Source organism: Neoarius graeffei, chromosome 18 (assembly GCF_027579695.1).
Source record: "Neoarius graeffei isolate fNeoGra1 chromosome 18, fNeoGra1.pri, whole genome shotgun sequence".
NCBI lineage: Eukaryota > Metazoa > Chordata > Actinopteri > Siluriformes > Ariidae > Neoarius > Neoarius graeffei.
The window spans coordinates 45,161,052-45,182,230 of record NC_083586.1 but is presented as its reverse complement, the minus strand read 5'-3'; the positions used below and the strand labels follow the sequence as shown (position 1 = coordinate 45,182,230).

At 42.9% G+C, this 21,179-nt stretch overlaps 1 protein-coding gene across 3 annotated transcripts; it reads left to right on the top strand.

Moving 5' to 3' along the window:
* Positions 1-13,648, top strand: trappc5 (trafficking protein particle complex subunit 5). 3 transcript variants are annotated; one of them, XM_060898893.1, is made up of 3 exons: positions 1-48; positions 4,199-4,470; positions 10,986-13,648. In XM_060898893.1, the coding sequence occupies exons 2-3, from the start codon at positions 4,201-4,203 to the stop codon at positions 11,280-11,282; spliced, it is 567 nt and encodes a 188-aa protein (XP_060754876.1). In that variant the 5' UTR covers positions 1-48; positions 4,199-4,200; the 3' UTR covers positions 11,283-13,648. The 3 variants fall into 3 exon arrangements, with proteins under 3 accessions (XP_060754876.1, XP_060754877.1, XP_060754875.1); XM_060898894.1 differs by lacking the exon at positions 1-48 and adding an exon at positions 84-106; XM_060898892.1 differs by lacking the exon at positions 1-48 and adding an exon at positions 1,314-1,372.
* Positions 13,649-21,179: the final 7,531 nt, after the last annotated feature.

Here is a 21,179-nt window from a genome sequence, read left to right as displayed (position 1 = left end):
CAGAGTGTTGAAATTCCGGCTTCACAGCGTTAGGAGTTAAATCAGCAGGTAAGCGCTGTAAACCTTTACATGTTAAATATAAAACACAGGTTCTCCTGTAAATACGGTAAAATTATTTATTCTTTGTTAATTTATTCATGAGGTATTGAAATGTAACATCCCCTCGCACGGTGGTTAAACAGGATTAGCCAGGGGAGCTCAGCTAGCAGCAGGAAAGCGGAGAGACAGCGAGCAGTTCGTTACAACTCTTTCAGTATTCAGTAAAATTTCATTCACTAGAAACATGTCACTGCTTTTCTTTTTTTGGTTACGTCATGCTGCATTCATATTACCGTACTACATAGTGTAAGTCTGTGTGAACTAGTACAGTAGTATGCATGTAAAGATTCGATTCACGATTCGAGTCACGATTCGAATTTTATTACCAAAAAAATGGCAACATTTATTTTCCTATTCTCAATCAACTTAAATATTTCTTTTGTTAAATAAAAAAAGTCTTTGTTTCATTTTCTTTCACCAACAATAATTATTTAGAAATATTTGGTAAAGGTTGGAGTGAAATATAACAGCCTCTTAACTAAAATATTCATTTTATTGAAAGTGAAAAAGTGTAAATAACAAAGGCCTTTTCTTATGAACATTTTAAATGCTGAAACGTATTTGTCATGCTTGCAGTCGGTTTTGTCCTTTAGGAGAGAGCGGGGAGACTTGGGACGAGTTTTCGGCTTTTGTAGATTGTGTGAAATTCTTTGCAGGTACCGTAGCATCACGTTCATATTGCATTAGAGAGGATTTATTAGACCCTCTTACCCCAACATTAGTTTAAGAAGAAACCTTTATTTGTCACATGCACACTTCAAGCACAGTGAAATTCATCCTCTGCATTTAACCCATCTGAAGCAGTGAACACACGCACACACACCCAGAGCAGTGGGCAGCCACACACAGCGCCCGGGGAGCAGTCAGGGGTTCGGTACCTTGCTCGAGGGCACTTCAGCCCAAGGCTGCCCCATGTTAACCTAACTGCATGTTTTTGGATTGTGGGGGAAACCGGAGCACCCGGAGGAAACCCACACAGACACGGGGAGAACATGCAAACTCCACATAGAAAGGCCCCCGTTGGCTGCTGGGCTCGAACCCAGGACCTTCTTGCTGTGAGGTGACAGTGCTAACCACTACACCACCGTCCCGCCACGGCTTGTCACGTATACTGACCTTCAGGCTTCACATGTACTGACCTTCAGGCCTCACTTTTACCATCATTATTTTTTGCAGGGAGACATGAGACATTGTGGGGAGACATTGAGGGGAGATATGAGACTGAGGGGAGACATTGAGGGGAGACATGAGACATTGTGGGGAGACACTGAAGGTAGATATGTTGGGAGATGTGAGACATTGAGGGGAGATGTGTGGGGAGACATTGAGGGGAGATATGTTGGGAGATATGAGACATTGAGGGGAGATATGTGGGGAGACATGAGACACGGGGAATATGAGACATTGAGGGGAGATATGTGGGGGACATAAGACGTTGAGGGGGAATATGAGACATTGAGGGGAGATATGGGGGAGACATAAGACGAAGGGGAATATGAGACATTGACAGAATATGAGACATTGAGGGGAGACATAAGACATTGAGGGGAGGTATGAGACATTGAGGGGAGATATGGGGGAGACAGAAGACATTGAGGGGAGATATGGGGGAGACAGAAGACATTGAGGGGAGATATGTGGGGAGACATGAGACATTGACGGGGAATATGAGACATTGAGGGGAGGTATGAGACATTGAGGGGAGATATGGGGGAGACAGAAGACATTGAGGGGAGATATGTGGGGAGACATGAGACATTGATGGGGAATATGAGACATTGAGGGGAGACATGAGACATTGAGGGGAGATATGTGGGGAGACATAAACCATTGAGGGGGAATATGAGATGTTGAGGGGGAATATGAGATGGAAAGGGGAGATGTGAGACGTTAAGGGGAGACATGAGACATGGGGAGATATGAGACATTAAGGGGGGAATATGAGACATTGAGGGGAGATATGTGAGGAGACATAAAACATTGAGGGGGAATGTGAGATATTGAGGGGGAATATGAGACGTTGAGGGGAGGGGAGACGCGAGACATTGAGATGAAATGTGGGGAGACATGAGATGTTGAGGGGAGATATGAGACGTTGAGGGGAGACATGGGCATTATGTTGGGAGACTTGGGACATAGTGGGGAGACATGGAACAAGAATAAAATAACTAGGCCTACATGTTTAGCTTTTATTTATTTATTTATTTATTATCAAAACCTGTAAAATATGAACTGTATGAACACAATGCTGGTACAGCGATAGAAAAGTGTCAGTTTACTCAAAACCTCACTCGACAAAACGGCTCCATTCTCAAGAAGGAATGAAATAAGTTTAATCCTCATGCAGGGACACACCCACATTTTTAACAAACATTTTTAAACAAATTTATATTTGTAAACCACAAGACAACCTGTAACGTGTTGAACTGTCCCAACTCTCCCCATCTGGCTATTTTTAAAAAAATCCTTAAATGTTTTCCTCCAGAATTTAAGTTGAATAAATAATACTATATCTGATAAATCCAGGCTACATATTTTGATTCCTAACAAATCCCCAATGGCGTACATTACACCATAGTGTGGAGGTGAAGCAGAATATACAAGTTTTGGTTGAGAAAAGATATTGAACTGCACAGACCTTACTGCAGTGTCCAGCTTCGTGGATCCAAAGGAAGTAGGTTACTCGAAGGGGCAACATCTAACTTCTATACTAAGTGTGTATCAGAGAATTTTAGCCAGTCCAACAAACCAGAAATATTCATTAAACAGCTGTGCTTTAGTCAGAAATTGACCTTGATGATAGACAAGTGGTTCTTACCTAGTCTTATGTCATCACCAGCCTTGACCAATTTTTGGTTCAATATGGGCAGTTTAGAGTAACCAGCTGACCAAATCCACACGTCTTTGGACTGCGAGAGGAAAACCGAGCACTTGGAGGAAACTTGCTCAGGCACGGAGAGAACATTCAAACTCCACACGGAAAGGCCTCAGTTGCCACAAGGTTCAAACTCTGAACCTTCTTGCTGATGCAGCATTTCAAACTAGTATTGACCCGTCTCGTCTCGTCTTCTTCCACTTATCCGGGACCGGGTCACGGAGGCAGCAGTCTAAGCATGGAAGCCCAAACTTCCCTTTCCCCAGACACCTCGGCCAGCTCCTCGGGAAGAACACCGAGGCGTTCCCAGGCCAGCCGAGAGACATAGTCCCTCCAGAGTGTCCTGGGTCTTCCCCGGGGCCTCCTCCCGGGGGGGACATGCCTGGAACACCTCCCCAGGGAGGCGTCCAGGAGGCATCCGAAAAAGATGCCCGAGCCACCTCAGCTGATTCCTCTCTGTGGAGGAGCAGCGGCTCTACTCCGAGCTCCTCCCGAGTGACTATGCTTCTCACCCTATCTCTAAGGGAACGCTCAGCCACCCTGCGAAGGAAGCTCATTTTGGCCGCTTGTATCCGCAATCTTGTTCTTTCTGTCACTACCCAAAGCTCATGACCATAGGTGAGAGTCGGAACGTAGATCGACCGGTAAATTGAGAGCTTCGCCTTTTGGCTCAGCTCCTTCTTCACCACGACGGACCAGTAAAGCGACCGCATCACTGCGGAGGCTGCACCGATCCGCCTGTCGATCTCACGCTCCATCCTTCCCTCACTCGTGAACAAGATCCCGAGATACTTAAACTCCTCCACTTGAGGCAGGACTTCTCCACCAACCTGGAGAGGGCAAGCCACCCTTTTCCAGTCGAGAACCATGGCCACGGACTTGGAGGTGCTGATTCTCATCCCAGCCGCTTCACACTCGACTGCAAACCGCCCCAGTGCATGCTGAAGATCCTGGTTTGAAGAAGCCAACAGGACAACATCATCTGCAATTGACCGTATTGACCCTAAGATACTAATTCTGAGTGTCAGATTGGTGCATCACTATTTATAGCACTTTTAATATGTTTTAGTTCATAAGTGGGGCATTACAAAATGATTTCCTGGGCTAAAAAAAAATCTCTCTCTCTCCGTAGCATAATATTTTAGTATTTTGGCATGTAGAATGGTGCTGTGTGATTTTTGGACACAGCTCAAGGTCCAACAGTCTCCAATTTATTATTTTTAGAAATGGAGAGTCGCTTCACCAAAGGCAAGTCCGCCATCCTGGAGCGGCCGCTCACCCGAGCCAAGACGGAGGTGAGCGTGAGTGTGTTTGCGTTGCTCTTCTCGGAAATGGTGCAGTACTGCCAGAGCCGTGTGTACTCCGTGGCCGAGCTGCAGGGCCGACTAGCTGACATGGGCCAAGGTATAGGGGTCAGCCTGCTGGACGTCCTCGTGATGAGGGAGAAAAATGGCAAGAGGGAGACCAAAGTCCTAAATATCCTACTCTTTATCAAGGTATGTTTTCATGTGAATTCTGCTTCTTGAGAGCTGAAGTCACTTTGAGTTTCATTATCAAATCTGGTAAAGTGTCCTGATAATCAGTTAAATGATGCACTATATGGCCAAAAGTAAGTGGACACCTGACTCTCACAGCCATATGATTTTCTCCCAAGTTGGAAACACACAATGTCATTGTACAGTACGCTGTAGCATTAAAGCATCCCTTCACTGGAACGAAGAGGCCCAAATCTGTTCCAGCATGACAGTGCCCCTGTGCACAAAGCAAGCTAATGAAGACATGGTTTGCCAAGGTTGGAGTGGAAGAACTTGAGTGTCCTCACCTGCACAGAACCCTGATCTCAACCCCACTGAAAACCTTTGGGATGAACTGAAACCCCGACTGCACCCAGGCCTCCTCACCCAACCTGACTTCACTAATGTGTAATGTTGTGGCTGAATGAGCACACATCCCCACAGCTAAGCTCCAAAATCTAGTGGAAAGTCTTTCCAGATGAGTGGGGTTTATTATAACAGCGAACAGGGACTAAATCTGGAATGAGACATTCAGCAGGTACATGTGGGTGTGACAGTGAGGTGTCCACAAACTTTTGGCCATACAGCGGCTAGAATGAGATTCAACACAGACACTTCATAGTTCAAAATATTGTTACTGTCTATGTTTTCAGTTTCGAAGGCAGTTCAGGAAAGCTGTGTTTAAAGACTGTGGTGGATATTTTACATGAAATCCAATGAGCAGTGTCAGTTTTTAAAAATAGTAAAGGACCTGGGTCAGATATGTATGCACATAATTTAAGAGAGGATAACTCAACTGTTATAGGCTAATTTGAACCCAAGGAACAACTTGGGATGTGTGCCAAAATCGCTATTCCGCACTACCTCACCTTAACAGCTATTAGTTTATTGTTTATACTGCTTATTTCATGTTTACCTGCTATACCTCACGTGCCCTTGACTGTTATTTTATGTCATTTTGCTCCAATTTATATGTATGTGTGTATATTAGGGTGCATCACTTGCCCTCACTTTCATAAAATCTGATGCATTTTTGTTTGGGTGTTCCTTTTCACCAATAAAGACATTCTCATCTCATTATCTCTAGCCGCTTTATCCTTCTACAGGGTCGCAGGCAAGCTGGAGCCTATCCCAGCTGACTACGGGCGAAAGGCGGGGTACACCCTGGACAAGTCGCCAGGTCATCACAGGGCTGACACATAGACACAGACAACCATTCACACTCACATTCACACCTACGGTCAATTTAGAGTCACCAGTTAACCTAACCTGCATGTCTTTGGACTGTGGGGGAAACTGGAGCACCCGGAGGAAACCCACGCGGACACGGGGAGAACATGCAAACTCCGCACAGAAAGGCCTTCGCCGGCCACGGGGCTCGAACCCGGACCTTCTTGCTGTGAGGCGACAGCGCTAACCACTACACCACCGTGCCGCCCCATAAAGACATCCTGTAAAATTTTTTGACCATATTCAAAAGTCTAATGGTGGCACCATGAGGTTCATTTTTTGCCAAAAAACGCTTATTTTATGTTTTCGCGTAAGGTTTGAATCACAATGTTGGACTCCATTTATTGATTTCTTGTGACCCAGAGATCATGTTAAGAACCTTTGCAAGGGATTGAGAAGCATTAATGTGATTCATAATACATTTGTATTGTTTAAAAGTAGTTGAACAATGATTCAATGAACAGCTAAAACTCAAACTGTGCTTGATAATATATTTAGAATATGTACTAAAAATGTGTATCTAAGATATTTGGTATACTCTTTAAGGTGCCATAATGTTTCATGAAAAGTGATCGAAATTTTGTCATAAAAGTCATAAAATAGCAGCTTTTTCTATAACTTTGAGCTCCTGGTGCCACCATTAAACTTTAGAATTTTGTCAAAGTGTGTTTTCTTACCCAAAGGAACATAAAAACAAAAATGCATCATGATCGGAGGAACTTTTCATTTTTAGGGGGCAACTAATGCATCCTAATATATATATATATATATATATATATATATATATATATATATATATATATATATACACACACACACTTGTGCTTGAAAGTTTGTGAACCCTTTAGAATTTTCTATATTTCTGCATAAATATGACCTAAAACATCATCAGATTTTCACACAAGTCCTAAAAGTAGATAAAGAGAACCCAGTTAAACAAATGAGACAAAAATATTATACTTGGTCATTTATTTATTGAGGAAAATGATCCAATATTACATATCTGTAAGTGGCAAAAATATGTGAACCTTTGCTTTCAGTAGCTGGTGTGACCCCCTTGTGCAGCAATAACTGCAACTAAACATTTCCGGTAACTGTTGATCAGTCCTGCACACCGGCTTGGAGGAATTTTAGCCCATTCCTCCATGCAGAACAGCTTCAATTCTGGGATGTTGGTGGGTTTCTTCACATGAACTGCTCACTTCAGGTCCTTCCACAACATTTTGATTGGATTAAGGTCAGGACTTTGACTTGGCCATTCCAAAACATTAACTTTATTCTTCTTTAACCATTCTTTGGTAGAACGACTTGTGTGCTTAGGGTCGTTGTCTTGCTGCATGACCCACCTTCTCTTGAGATTCAGTTCATGGACAGATGTCCTGACATTTTCCTTTAGAATTCACTGGTATAATTCAGAATTCATTGTTGCATCAATGATGGCAAGCTGTCCTGGCCCAGATGCATCAAAACAGGCCCAAACCATGATAGTATCACCACCATGTTTCACAGATGGGATAAGGTTCTTATGCTGGAATGCAGTGTTTTCCTTTCTCCAAACATAACGCTTCTCATTTAAACCAAAAAGTTCTATTTAGGTCTCATCCGTCCACAGAACATTTTTCCAATAGCCTTCTGGCTTGTCCATGTGATCTTTAGCAAACTGCAGACGAGCAGCAATGTTCTTTTTGGAGAGCAGTGGCTTTCTCTTTGCAACCCTGCCATGCACACCATTGTTGTTCTGTGTTCTCCTGATGGTGGACTCATGAACAGTAACATTAGCTGATGTGAGAGAGGCCTTCAGTTGCTTAGAAGTTACTCTGGGGTCCTTTGTGACTTCACCGACTATTACACGCCTTGCTCTTGGAGTGATCTGTTGGTTGACAACTCCTGGGGAGGGTAACAACGGTCTTGAATTTCCTCTACTTGTACACAATCTGTCTGACTGTTGATTGGTGGAGTCCAAACTCTCTAGAAATGGTTTTGTAATCTTTTCCAGCCTGATGAGCATCAACAACGCTTTTTCTGAGGTCCTCAGAAATCTCCTTTGTTCATGCCATGATACACTTCCACAAACATGTGTTGTGAAGGTCAGACTTTAATATATCCCTGTTTTTTTTAAATAAAACAGGGTGCCCACTCACACCTGATTTTCATCCCATTGATTGAAAACACCTGACTCTAATTTCACCTTCAAATTAACTGCTAATCCTAGAGGTTCACATACTTTTGCCACTCACAGATATGTAATATTGGATCATTTTCCTCAATAAATAAATGACCAAGTATAATATTTTTGTCTCATTTGTTTAACTGGGTTCTCTTTATCTACTTTTAGGACTTGTGTGAAAATCTGATGTGTTTTAGGTCATATTTATGCAGAAATATAGAAAATTCTAAAGGGTTCACAAACTTTCAAGCACCACTGTGTGTGTGTGTGTGTGTGTGTATATGTATGTATGTGTGTGTGTTTTTATGTACTGTGAGTGTTTAGTCTATCTCTATTCTAGAGTGTTTATACCGTTTATTTCTGTTATTCTATTTTTATTTATTGCATTGCCTGTTTGCACCGTGGGTCAGAGAGGACTGAAATTTCATCTGTGCTGTATGTCGAGCATGTATAGCATATTTGACAATAAAGTTGACTTGACTTGAACAGGCCGAAAATCACCAATCCAATGTGGCTACTGGCAGCCGTCTTGGATTGGTAACGTGACCAGTTATGTGACACATAAACATTGTGTTATGTGTCATATAAACCAGGGTCAGGGACATGAAGAGTAACACAATAATAATACCATAATACCAGTGGCCATCTTGGATTGGTAATTTTCAGGCTGTTCACCCCCGATAGCGATTTTGGCACACATCCCAAGTTATTCCTTGGGATCAAATTAGCCTGTAACAGTTGAGTTATCCTCTCCTAAATTATGTGCATACATGTCTAAGCCAGGTCCTAGACTAAAAGTGCTACGTCCAGATGTTTTTTTTTTCCTTTAGTGTTCTCGTTATCTCTAGCCACTGCTTTTTCAAAAACAGTTGATGTCAAACATTTTTTTTTTCCATTACTTGACATTTTTTCCCCATCGGTTGCCGCTTTGAGGACAAGTAAGATCAACCAAAATGGGTAGAGCACCAGTGGGAAAATTATCCTTGATATTGCGTGAATATAAGGATTTTTCAGAGATATTGAAATTCCCATCATAAAGAACAAGTTTGGGACTAAATCAGACAGTCACTGGGCTGTTGTCTTTTTCTAGGCGTAACTTTCTACAGTGAAGGCCTCAGTTGCAACAGAGTTGTTATGATTGCAGTGTCCACATCACATGAGCTAGGTATAGTTTTTCCATATCAGCACAAAAACATGCTTCGGGCAGTTCTTCTTCTGTACAAAATATGTGTAGTATCACTACAGTGTAAAATATCCACAGTTATTATGAAGAAATTAATATCCTAATTCATGAATGTTGAATAAAGATGGCTTCACTTCCACAGAGGAATGAATTTCAAAGTAATGAAGTATTTATTATTATTATACACACAGGGACACTTTTTCGATGGAAGAAAAACATGTATTCTATTCCCTTCTAGCAGATTTCATTCATTCGGTTCAATAGCATGCAATATTGTTAGCATATCGTTTATCCTGTGTGTATTACATCACTCTACCCAATGGAGAATGAACGTTGAATATGGTTTACGATACTGCATGGTTGTCAAGATAACATGACGTCATATGTCAGAGCAAGCGCAGAATCATTTCTTTGTTCGCCAGGAAAGAGAAAGACGCATTGAAAACCTGAAAGGCTACCAAAACTTCATTAGATATGCTTACTTGTATTTACAAGCAGTGGTGAACCGTTACAATTAGAGCTGGGACTTCAGCTCAGCCAGACACACCAAAACAGCAACAGGGCAAAGGATTTTGCAAGGGATTAACGGCAGGCTGCCAGCTAGCTCCGTTGTGTGTAGTTTTCGATGTTGGATTTTAAAAGTAATTAAATAAATTACATGGGGAAATGAATACTTAAGTCTGAGTGAAAAATACTGTGGCGAGTGTGTGTGGAAGAAGAGTCTGGAGACAGAAATTTTAGTTTCTCAGTCGTTAGCCTGTGCTACTTGCTCTCGATATAGTACTGGCTTGACTGCTTTATTAGCATTCGGTAAAGCCAGTATCTCACTGGGCTGCGACAAATTACGAACGTCATTCGCGAGAGAGTTTCAAAAGTGTCTTGAAACATTCGCGGGGCTTCTCAATTTCCTCATGAGTCGCAAAGTGTCACTCCTTCGTTGCTGAAATTTTGAACATGTTCAAAAAATTAGTGCGCCAAAATTTCTCTCAAAATAGCCACAAATGTGTCACTGGTGACGCAAAGCCGTCACGAACCCTTCTCAAGTCAGTTTTCACGAGACAGGAAATGCGAGTTCAGCCAGTGTCTCACTGGGCTGCGACAGCCTGCGACTAGTTGGAGACACAACAATTGCGATAAAATATGCAAATATCAATTCAGTGTGATTCCAAGTGAAAATTGTCGCTAATTCGCATATTTTATCGCAATTGTTGTGTCTCCAACTAGTCGCAGGCTGTCGCAGCCCAGTGAGATACTGGCTTAACACTACTGATGAACGCTACACCGGCTGGAAGGTGACTTCACTGCTGCATCGACAGCGCTGACTCGCGGTTAAGCTAGCGTTGGCCTTCAAGAATGCTAATATGAAGTGTGTATGTATAATAATAATAAAATTGGCTGCTTTTTTTTCCTGGTCTATCAGATATATTCCATTCAGCTAGCATAATATTGAATGAGTCTTCGACTCGTTCAGTATCATGCTAGCTGAATGGAATATATCTGATAGACCATTCAACGCCAGCCAATATTATTTAAATGTAGAATTACTGAAATAATTGCTGTGGTAGAAGAGGAATAAAACGCATCAGGGTGGTAAAGGTAACTCCGCTTGATGTCTTGCCGTGTCACACCGTCCGAACATTGATTATTTTCTTGTAACAGTATGCCCTGTTGTGTTTTATTCCTTATGAGATTTTATCATGGTAGATGCCTAGTTAAAGCAGGAAAATCATCAACCTGTGCTGGACTCTGGTCTTTACAAACCATAGCTGTGTGTCGCTGTTGTTGTGTCACTGAGCTGATCTCGGTGAGATAATGAAAACAAGACAACAGAACATTGAACATCCTGCATGACCAATATGTGACTTTCATTTTCATTCCTCTCTCTCTCTCTCTCTCTGACTTTTTCCCTCCATTTAGGTAAACGTATGGAAGGCCCTGTTTGGGAAGGAAGCGGATAAACTGGAGCAGGCCAACGATGATGATAAGACTTACTACATCATCGAGAAAGAGCCGCTGATTAACGCCTACATCTCTGTGCCAAAAGAGAACAGCACGCTGAACTGCGCGGCCTTCACAGGTGGCATCGTGGAGGCCGTTTTGACCCACAGTGGCTTCCCAGCCAAAGTCACAGTGCACTGGCATAAAGGAACCACACTGATGATTAAGTTCGATGAAACGGTCATTGCTCGTGACAAGACTCTGGATGGTAGATAAGATGGCATGGTCTTTAGCCCTCCGAGGAAACTCGGCCTTTTCCCTGAACTGATACTGAATTTCCGATAAGGCTGAGCGTTCGACTAGAGGTCGGGGAGAAAGTTCAGCAGTGTGACTGGAGTAATAGGTTTAACAACAGATCACATGTCACTTGATGACACAATTTACAGTGTTGAATTTTAGTTAACAAAAGATTGAACTTTATTATTTTAGAATGGGAATAGATAATCTTCATTTTTAAGGACAAAGATTTTAAGGTTTTGGGGGCGTCGTGGCTCAGGTGGATAAGGCGCCATACCATAAATCCGGGGACCCGGGTTCGATTCTGACCCGAGGTCATTTCCTGATCCCTCCCCGTCTCTCTCTCTCTCCCGCTCATTTCCTGTCTCTACACTGTCCTGTCCAATAAAGGTGAAAAAAAAAAGCCCAAAAAATATCCTTAAAAAAAGATTTTAAGGTGCAAATTATCGGGCGTTTTAGAGGAGGAGAGTTTAAACTCCTTAATTAAAGCCTAGGTCACAACCGGACATACGATTTTTTGGCCGTGCAATTTTTGGCGTTTCCCAAATCGCTGCGGTTTTTTTGTTCGTGGAGAAAGACGCACATTGGGCGTAAGTTTGTCTTGCAACCTGAAAAAAACGTAAGCGCCCGTAGAGTTTGTTTAACATGACAAAGAACCTCTGCGGCCAGTCTACGGCTCGAAAAATCAGCACGTCACACGCGCGCCCTCCGTGCGTTTCTTGCGTTTTTTTTGCACGTAGACCGGCCATAGAAGCACGTACGGTCGGTTGTGACCGAGGCTTAAAAAAGTACAGGATTTTAGGGGTTTTTAAAAGTCAGAATAGCACAAATAAGTTAGTTTTGAACACCCCTACAACGGGTCGTACCATTTCTTTAACCCATAACTCTGCCTCAAGCTTGCCTCCTTCATCACATATGCATTTGCTATGATGAGAAAATGTAATGTTACTGTATAATTCAGTGTTTTTTCATGATCTAATGATTCATTTTGACTGAAATTTTAGTGTAAGTGTTTGGACAATGACTGAATATACCACATAGTCTTTAGACTTTACAATTCTAAGTAAAGATGATGTAGATCTTCCACCTTAAAGGTGCACTGTGTGCTCACGTTTCACTGGTACACTGTGGTTTTGTGGGTTTTTTTCTTACACCTGGTCACTTGGTGCTGGAAAAAGAAGAAGCAGCAGCAGCCCGCAGCAGTATTTTCAGTCTTTAGATTGCTACAAGCTTTCACTTCTTCTTTCACCACATCACATTCCATACTTGAATTTGTATCTTTTTTTTTAAAGGGAAAAATGTACTGTACTTATTTTACCTTTTAATTTATGTTAAAGCTAGACGGCCTTTCGATTTCATAAAATCGGTGAAATTTAGTTCCCTCTGCAATTCGGTCGTTGTGATATATATGTTTATTTCTGTAATATCTAAAAAAAAACCCCAGACCATTCTGTGGTTAGGAAGTTATTTAATTTGACGGGATTCCTGAGCAAATAATGTGCATGAAATCGCTCACTTTGCGCAGTCAAGCAGACAGAGGAACTCCGTGTGCGCATGCGCAGGTTTACTGCCTTCTTTTTTTCTTCTTCTTCTTTTGGGTTTTACAGCAGCTGGCATGCACAGTGTTGCATTACTGCCATCTACAGGTTTACCTTTGACCGTGCACTGACAGTTCCATCCTTCTGTCGCTAAGCGAACAGCTGATCACACCGAGATGCTCGCTGACCGCTGATATTTATTAGTTTGGTCCTGCGTTTCCTTTCCTTCGTGACATAATGTCTTTTCTTCTCGCTTTCCGTTACTGTAGTCAGTCTTTCACGTTTCACTCACACACTCGCGTCCTCCATTTTTCTCTCCTGTTTCAAATTTGTATCCTATAATGCCTCGTGCAAACGGGGAAAGCCCACCACGTGATGCATGACGTAGTATCTTGTATTGCGTCATGGTGAAGCAGGAAAAAATGGCAGAGGATTTAGGGCCACATGGTGCTAAATTCATTAATTGTTCTATTTAAAAAAAAAAACTACCGTAATAAAATTCAAAGTCTGTGATTCAAATTTAGGAGCTTTTGGTCCACTAAACAAAAATAATTGGGTGTCGGGAAAATTCTTTTTATGATCTAAACTTGAAAACTCTGAAAGGCAGTCTACCTTTAATGAATGTGGCACACATTATTGAGGGAACTTTTAATCCATGTTTATTCTTTAATAATAATTAAAGTAAATTCTGCCAGTTATGTACTGCAATCAAGGCAAATACCATCTTGCACGGTCTTATGTCTGTTCAAGCCATACAAGATTGTCTTTTGTGTGATTAATGATGTATTTATTAAAGTGGCTACAATGTCTCATCTCATCTCATTATCTCTAGCCGCTTTATCCTTCTACAGGGTCGCAGGCAAGCTGGAGCCTATCCCAGCTGACTACGGGCGAAAGGCAGGGTACACCCTGGACAAGTCGCCAGGTCATCACAGGGCTGACACATAGACACAGACAACCATTCACACTCACATTCACACCTACGGTCAATTTAGAGTCACCAGTTAACCTAACCTGCATGTCTTTGGACTGTGGGGGAAACCGGAGCACCCGGAGGAAACCCACGCGGACACGGGGAGAACGTGCAAAACTCCGCACAGAAAGGTCCTTGCTGGCCGCTGGGCTCGAACCCGGACCTTCTTGCTGTGAGGTGACAGTGCTAACCACTATACCACTGTGCCGCCCCAATGTGTGATTTTCTTTTTAATTATATAGACACATTCACAAACAAAAAGTACCCAAATTTATCAAAACAATTCATCAATTTCCTCGTGAGTGACATCTAGAGAATTAGGTCATGGTTTTGGTACTCCGTGTCCCGGATGTCACTTATATGAAAAATATGAGTGGCGTATTTCCCAGTAAAACATTCATGTCCATATAATATAAAGGTATCATATACAATTTGGTGCTTCTAAACTCGTGGTAACAATTTTTGGAAGACCTATATATTGCTGGGTTTCAGTCACGTGACTTTTCTCAGCGGTTTTACCGGAAGTGAAATAGCTGGCGGTCTAAACGGCTGCCGTAGTGCAAACAACTAGCGATAACTTATCAGAGTACGCTCGTAATCTAGAAGCCACTGCTCGCTTTAGATATATTCAGAAGATTGCTATGTGCAATGGCATCGACTCCTACTGTCTGGGAAAGAAGGATTTGTCATACGATCTCGAAAACTATCCTTCAGTCGAGTTCCCCGACATCTCGAACTATCTGGTGTTGCAGACGTCCTTCTACACCGCAAAACAGATGAAAGCATGGAAGAGTATGGAGGCTTACAACTTTTTTGTATGTGGCTGGGTAAAGGACCTCGGTATCAAGCCCAATGAATCCTGTATTGTTTTTGCCCGTCTAAGTATGGGGTTTTTTTTTAAGCTTTTCGTTCGCGTCTTTACGACATGGCGCTGCAAGTTGAAGTGTAAACAAACAGTTCGCTTGATTCTCGCTTGTGTTGGCTCTTATCTCTCAGCTAAATCATTCACAAAGATCATCAGAAACCCCTTTAAAGACCTGGATCTTAGTTAAACAAGACGGAGAAGTGATCACGGCGCATTGTAACTGTATGGCTGGGGAAGAATTTTGTCGCGACCTTCATGCACATGGTCTTTGTTAGGAGTGAGGAGTAAACAAAGAAACATCTGGGGACTTTAGTGCTTCGTGACTAAAAAGAAGTACCATAAAATAACGCATAGCAAGAAAAGTACTTGGAAAACATTAAGGACATAGCTGAGAGGGATATACAAACCTTTCATGAAGTGATCACTGCAAACTCAAGCATGCTTCAACTCGGCTCCCTTCGATTTCAGTCAGAGGTTCAAAAGCCACCTTTCTCAACATCTTTTTGTGAAATCCTGTGCTTGTTCACCCTTTTTTATTAGTTCATGGCGAACCCTGAAGAAACTTTTATCAGTTTCATGGTTTGATTGATTTGAACAACCTAAAACAATGCAACCGTAAGGCATTTTTCATGCGAGCAATGCATCTTGTCCGTACAAACACACTGTCAACTGAGCTTTGGTAGACCACCAGCTAAAGTTTTGAATAACTAATGAGGCGGATGTGACGTCACGTGAAACCCAGCAATGGGTGTGACAGTCAGGTGTCCATATACTTTTGGCCAAATAGTGTTAAGCTCTACAGTATATTTTTTTCTGTTCTGGAAAAAAAAAAAACTATTCCATTCTGTTTTCAGAAAGTCTTCTTTCTTCATTGAACATGTTTTGATATGCAAACTAGTCCACCTGTGTAGATCTTCCTCCACTCTTAAACATCACCCTGTGCTGCTCTTTCTTCTCAAAGTATGTATTGACTATTGCCAAATTCATCCTCTTTGAAAAATCACCCACCATTTGCCCTTCCACATTTCTCTCTCACATCATATCTGCCCATCATGTCCTCATCTCCTTTGTTTCCCTTGCCAGCATGTCCGTTGAAATCTATTCTTATCAGCACGCACTCCTCCCTCGGTATACTTTCTACCACTTCATCCATCTTTTCCTAGAAAAACGCTTTCTCTTCATTCTCACATCCAACCTGTGGGCCATACACGCACACAACATTGATTACCACCCCTTGAATCTCCAACTTTGTGCCCATCACTCTACCTGACACCCTCTTCACATCAACCACACTGTTCAGCAACTCTCCCCTCAACAATACCAACACCATTTCTCTTTCCATCAACTCCATCATAAAACAACTTGCATCCACCTTCAATGTTCTTGGCCTTGCTTCCCTTCCACCTCGTCTCCTACACACACAAAATGTCCAACTTCCTTCTTTCCATCATACCTGCTAACTCTCTCGCTCTGCTAGTCAATGTTTCCACATTCAGTGTTCCTACCCTCAATTCTAAGCTCTTTCCCTTCCATCTTTCACGCTCTCTTCTAATACGCCTCCCCCCTCTCTTTCTCCTTCTCCGTTTTGGCGCAACAGTAGCATACTTTCCACCGCCACCCTGTTGATCAACAGTCAAGGGCGTAGGCTTGGTATTAACATTGGTGGGGACATAAACCCAATGCCAACCCCCAGTGGCACCAACTTCAGGTCAACATTAGAGGGTCACAATATTTTGCTCCGTTGTGTTCCACCAAAAGAGTATCCATCATCTCTCCAAAGTCCAAACTTTTAAAATTCAAAGTTCAGAACTGTAGAAATTCATGAATAATAATAATAATAATATGCAATTCATTTGATTAATTGCAAATCTTGCATGTGATGATTAACTCATCTCATTATCTCTAGCCGCTTTATCCTGTTCTACAGGGTCGCAGGCAAGCTGGAGTCTATCCCAGCTGACTACGGGCGAAAGGCGGGGTACACCCTGGACAAGTCACCAGGTCATCACAGGGCTGACACATAGACACAGACAACCATTCACACACACATTCACACCTACGGTCAATTTAGAGTCACCAGTTAGCCTAACCTGCATGTCTTTGGACTGTGGGGGAAACCGGAGCACCCGGAGGAAACCCACGCGGACACGGGGAGAACATGCAAACTCCGCACAGAAAGGCCCTCGCCGGCCACGGGGCTCGAACCCGGACCTTCTTGCTGTGAGGCGACAGCACTAACCACTACACCACCGTGCCGCCCCTGTGTAAAATTTATTTTTTTCAATTCAGAACACGCTTAATGACGTCTGTAATGTTAAATGAAACGAATGACAGACAAGGAGACTGGATAATAAAGACGTATGAACTTTAGTTATAGTACATTATACTTTCCTTTCCATTATACCTATACTTTTATACTACATTATTCATTCAAGCCTATATATAAACTACTGCTATATTCACAATATTCACACTTTCAACCCAAGCCCATCCAGTCCAGCCCTTGCTCTTACGTAAAAGAGCCAAACACATATAATGTCTTTGTGACCTTAATGAACACCGGTTGTTGTCGGTATCAAGTCGGATTGTTATTTACATGCCACGCAAACTTAGAAAACAGTCATATTCGTATGTTGTCGTTTTTACACACTGAATACGAACTGTTGTTAACTGATTCGTTTTACGAGCTAATCTAACGTTACATTCCTCAAGGACAGTTTGCTAGCTTGCTAGCTAGCAGCCGGTCACAACCACACTTGCTAATTGACATGGTAGCCAAGCTTGCTTGCTGTTTTCGCGACCACGCCCCCAGAGCGAATATTCATGAGCGAATTTTGCGTGGTGTTTTGCCCAGTGGAAACCTACAGTAAGCGTTTGTGTATCCCGCACGGAGCATGATTTTTTTTTCTTCAATCAGAAATATTGGTAGGGACATATCAGCCGTCGTTTGATATTGGTAGGGACACGTCCATACCATCCATACCCAATTCTACGCCTATACCAACAGTACCAAAGGTGGCCATTGTTAACCCGGGCCCCAACTGATCCGGTATGGTATTTCTCTTTTCAATCCGCATGTTAGATTTGGCAGTTTTACGCTGGATGCCCTTCCTGACGCAACCCTTTCCATTTATCCGGGCTTGGGATCGGCACCAAGAGTACAGTGGCATGCAAAAGTTTGGGCACCCTTGCTGAAAATGTCTGTTACTGTGAATAGTTAAGTGAGCAGAAGATGAACTGATCACCAAAAGGCATAAGGGTAAAGATGGCACATTTCTTTAATATTTTCCAAAAGATTATATTTTTATTTCCATCATTTACAGGCATAAAATATCAAAAAATGAAAAGGACCTGAAGCAAAAGTTTGGGCACCTGACATGGTCAACACTTAGTAACACCCCTTTTGGCAAAAATCAGAGCTTGTAAACATTTTTGTAGCCAGCTAATAATCATTCAGTTCTTACTTGGAGGATTTTCATGCATTCTTCCTTGCAAAAGTCTTCCAGTTCTACAAGTTTCTTGGGCTGTCTTGCATGCACTGCTCTTCTGAGATCTATCCACAGATTTTCAATGATGTTTAGGTGAGGGCCAGGGCAAAACCTTCAGCTTGGGCCTCTTGAGGTATTCCACTGTAGATTCTGAGGTGTGTTTTGAATCATCACCTTATTGTAGGACCCATCCTCTTCTTAACTTCAACTTTTGTACAGATGGTGTGATGTTTGCTTCCAGAATTTGCTGGTATTTATTCAAATCTATGCTTCCGTCAACCAATGAAATATGCCTTGTGCCACTGGCTGCAACACAACCCCAAAGCATGATCGATCCACACCCATGCTTCAGAGTTGGAGAGGTGTTCTTTTCCTGGAATTTGGCACCTTTTTTTCTCCAAACATACCTTTGCACATTGTGGCCAAAAAGTTCTATTTTGATTTCATCAGTCCACAGGGCTTGTTTCCAAAATGTATCAGGCTTGCTTAGATGTTCATCTGCAAACTTCAGACGGTGAATTTTGTGGCTAGGATGCAGGAACGGTTTTCTTCTGATGACTCTCCCATGAAGGTCATATTTGTTCAGGTGTCGCTGCATAGTAGAACAGTGCACCACCACTCCAGGGTCTGCTAAATCTTTCTGAAGGTCTTTTGCAGTCAAGCAGGGGTTTTTATTTGCCTTTCTAGCAATCCAACAAGCAGTTCTTCCAGAAAGTTTTCCTCATCTTCCAGACCTCACCTTGATCTCCACTGTTTCTGTTAACTGCCATTTCTTAATAACATTACAAACTGAGGAAACAGCTACCTGAAAACACTTTGCTCCATTCTTGTAGCCTTCTCCTGCTTTGTGAGCATCAATTATTTTATTTTTCAGAATGCGAGGGAGTTGCTTAGAGGAGCCCATGGCTGTTGATTTTAGGGACAAGTTTGAGGAGTCAGAGAATTTATACAGCTTTGAAATCAGCATCATCTGACCTTTCCTAACGAAGAATTTGAACAAGCCACAGCTCAATAAGCTAATTAAGGTCTGGAACCTTGGTAAAAGTTACCTGAGAACTCAAATGTATTGGGGTGCCCAAACTTTTGCATGGTGTTCCTTTTCTTTTTTCACTCTCCAATTGACAGTGGGTGGTAAAAGAGAGCAACTGGACTTGCTTGAAGATTCTTGAAGACGTTTCACCTCTCACCCAAAAGGCTTCTTCAGTTCTGTCTGACTGGTAGGGAGCATCAGGTATTTATCCTCTCATGGATGAAAAGCTCATCTAAGGTGTCATTGAGTCATCCTGTTGGTGTGGGTCACTGGGGGCTGATTGTGAACGGCCTCGAGAGTCGTTAGGATGATCAATGGATTGCCCGTTAGGGTGATCAATGGAATGCTGATTCTCTCTGTCCTCCTGTGAGTCACTGAAAACAGCTGGGTTTTGGTGTGCATTCAGTTGTCTGAGAAGTGTGCCAAGGACTGCATTGTAGGTGGCTGATAAATGATGTCTTATGGCCCTTTTCCACTACCCTTTTTCAGTTCACTTCAGCCCGACACGGCTCGCGTTTCGACTACCTTAGAGCAGCACGACTCGGCTCACTTCAGCCCTACTCAGCACCCAAAACTTGCACGGTTTTGGAGTAGGGCTGAAGCGAGCCAAACCGAGCCGAGTGGGGCTAGGGGCGTGAGGAGACACTCCCCTGTGCACTGATTGGTGAGGAGTGTCCTCACATGCCCACACACGCCCCGCGAGCACGCTGGGATCTGTAAACACCGTAAACCCAGAAGAAGAATAATTACGAATTACGAGAATTTCTGAAGCCTTATGTGCCTCGCCTCATCTATACGCTCTTGCCAGTATCTGTTGGCATTGTTGGTGACAACAAGCCACAGCACCAAGACCAGCAACGCTAACGACTCCATGTCCTCCATGTTTATTGTTTACTATCCGGGTCGTGAGACTACCGCTTAAAAGGTCACTGATGTCACTGTTTGTGCCGCCTAACGACATCACGTGACGTCCACCCACTTTCGCTAACTCCACCCAATGTGTCCACCCACTTCCAGCCAGCACGGTTCAGCGCGGTTGTAGTCGAAATGCAACTCCAACAGCCCCACTCAGCTCGACTCAGCACGGCACGGCTCAGCCCAACTCAGCCGCGTTGGTAGTGGAAAAGCGGCATTAGACCCCCACCTCTGTTCAGTGATGGCCGTTCCAGGTTGACAAAAATGGCTTCTTTAACTCCTCGCTCATACCAATGATCCTCTCTGGCTAAAATGCATACGTTGCAATCCTGAAATGAGTGTCCTTTGTTGTTAAGATGAAGGTAGACAGCAGAGTCCTGGCCTGAGGAACTGGCTCTCCTGTGTTGAGCCATGCACCTGTGAAGCGGTTGTTTTGTGTCCCCAATATACGAGTCCGTGCATTCCTCACTGCACTGAATGGCATACACTACGTTGTCCTGTTTGTGTCTGGGTATTCTGTCCTTAGGGTGGACCAGTTTCTGCTTCAGAGTGTTACTGGGTCTGAAATGTACCGGAATGTTGTGTTTGTAGAAGATCCTCCTGAGTTTCTCAGATAGACCAGAAATGTAGGGAATGACAATGTTCTTGCATTTGTTCCTGTTATCCTCCTTGTCCATTCTGTTCCTTTTTCTGCTCTTGAGGAAAGACCAGTTGGGATACCCGCAGTTCTGAAGTGCTTTCTTGATGTGATTCTGCTCCTTCTCTTTTCCCTCTATCGTTGTAGGGATATTCTGAGCCCTGTGTTGCAAGGTCCTAATGACCCCCAATTTGTGTTCCAGTGGGTGGTGAGAGTCAAAGAGTGGGTGGTGAGAGTCAAAAATCACTCTCCAATTGTACGGAAAAAAAAATAATATACAAATCTTGCAGAAAACACTGAAAATAAATGTGTCATCTTTACCTTTATGCCTTTTGGTGATCAGTTCATCTTCTGCTCATTTGGCCATACCTAACAACCTGTGTGTCCCCCCCACCCCACCATCTGTCCCTCTGATGCCCCTTTTCCACCA

Excerpts from the sequence above, each read along its gene's own strand:
- trappc5 (XM_060898892.1), top strand. The coding sequence starts at position 1,315 with ATGAGACTGAGGGGAGACATTGAGGGGAGACATGAGACATTGTGGGGA. Across the intron at positions 1,373-4,198 it reads ATTGTGGGGAGACACTGAAG|AAATGGAGAGTCGCTTCACC; the intron begins GTAGATATGTTG and ends TATTATTTTTAG. Across the intron at positions 4,471-10,985 it reads ATATCCTACTCTTTATCAAG|GTAAACGTATGGAAGGCCCT; the intron begins GTATGTTTTCAT and ends CCCTCCATTTAG.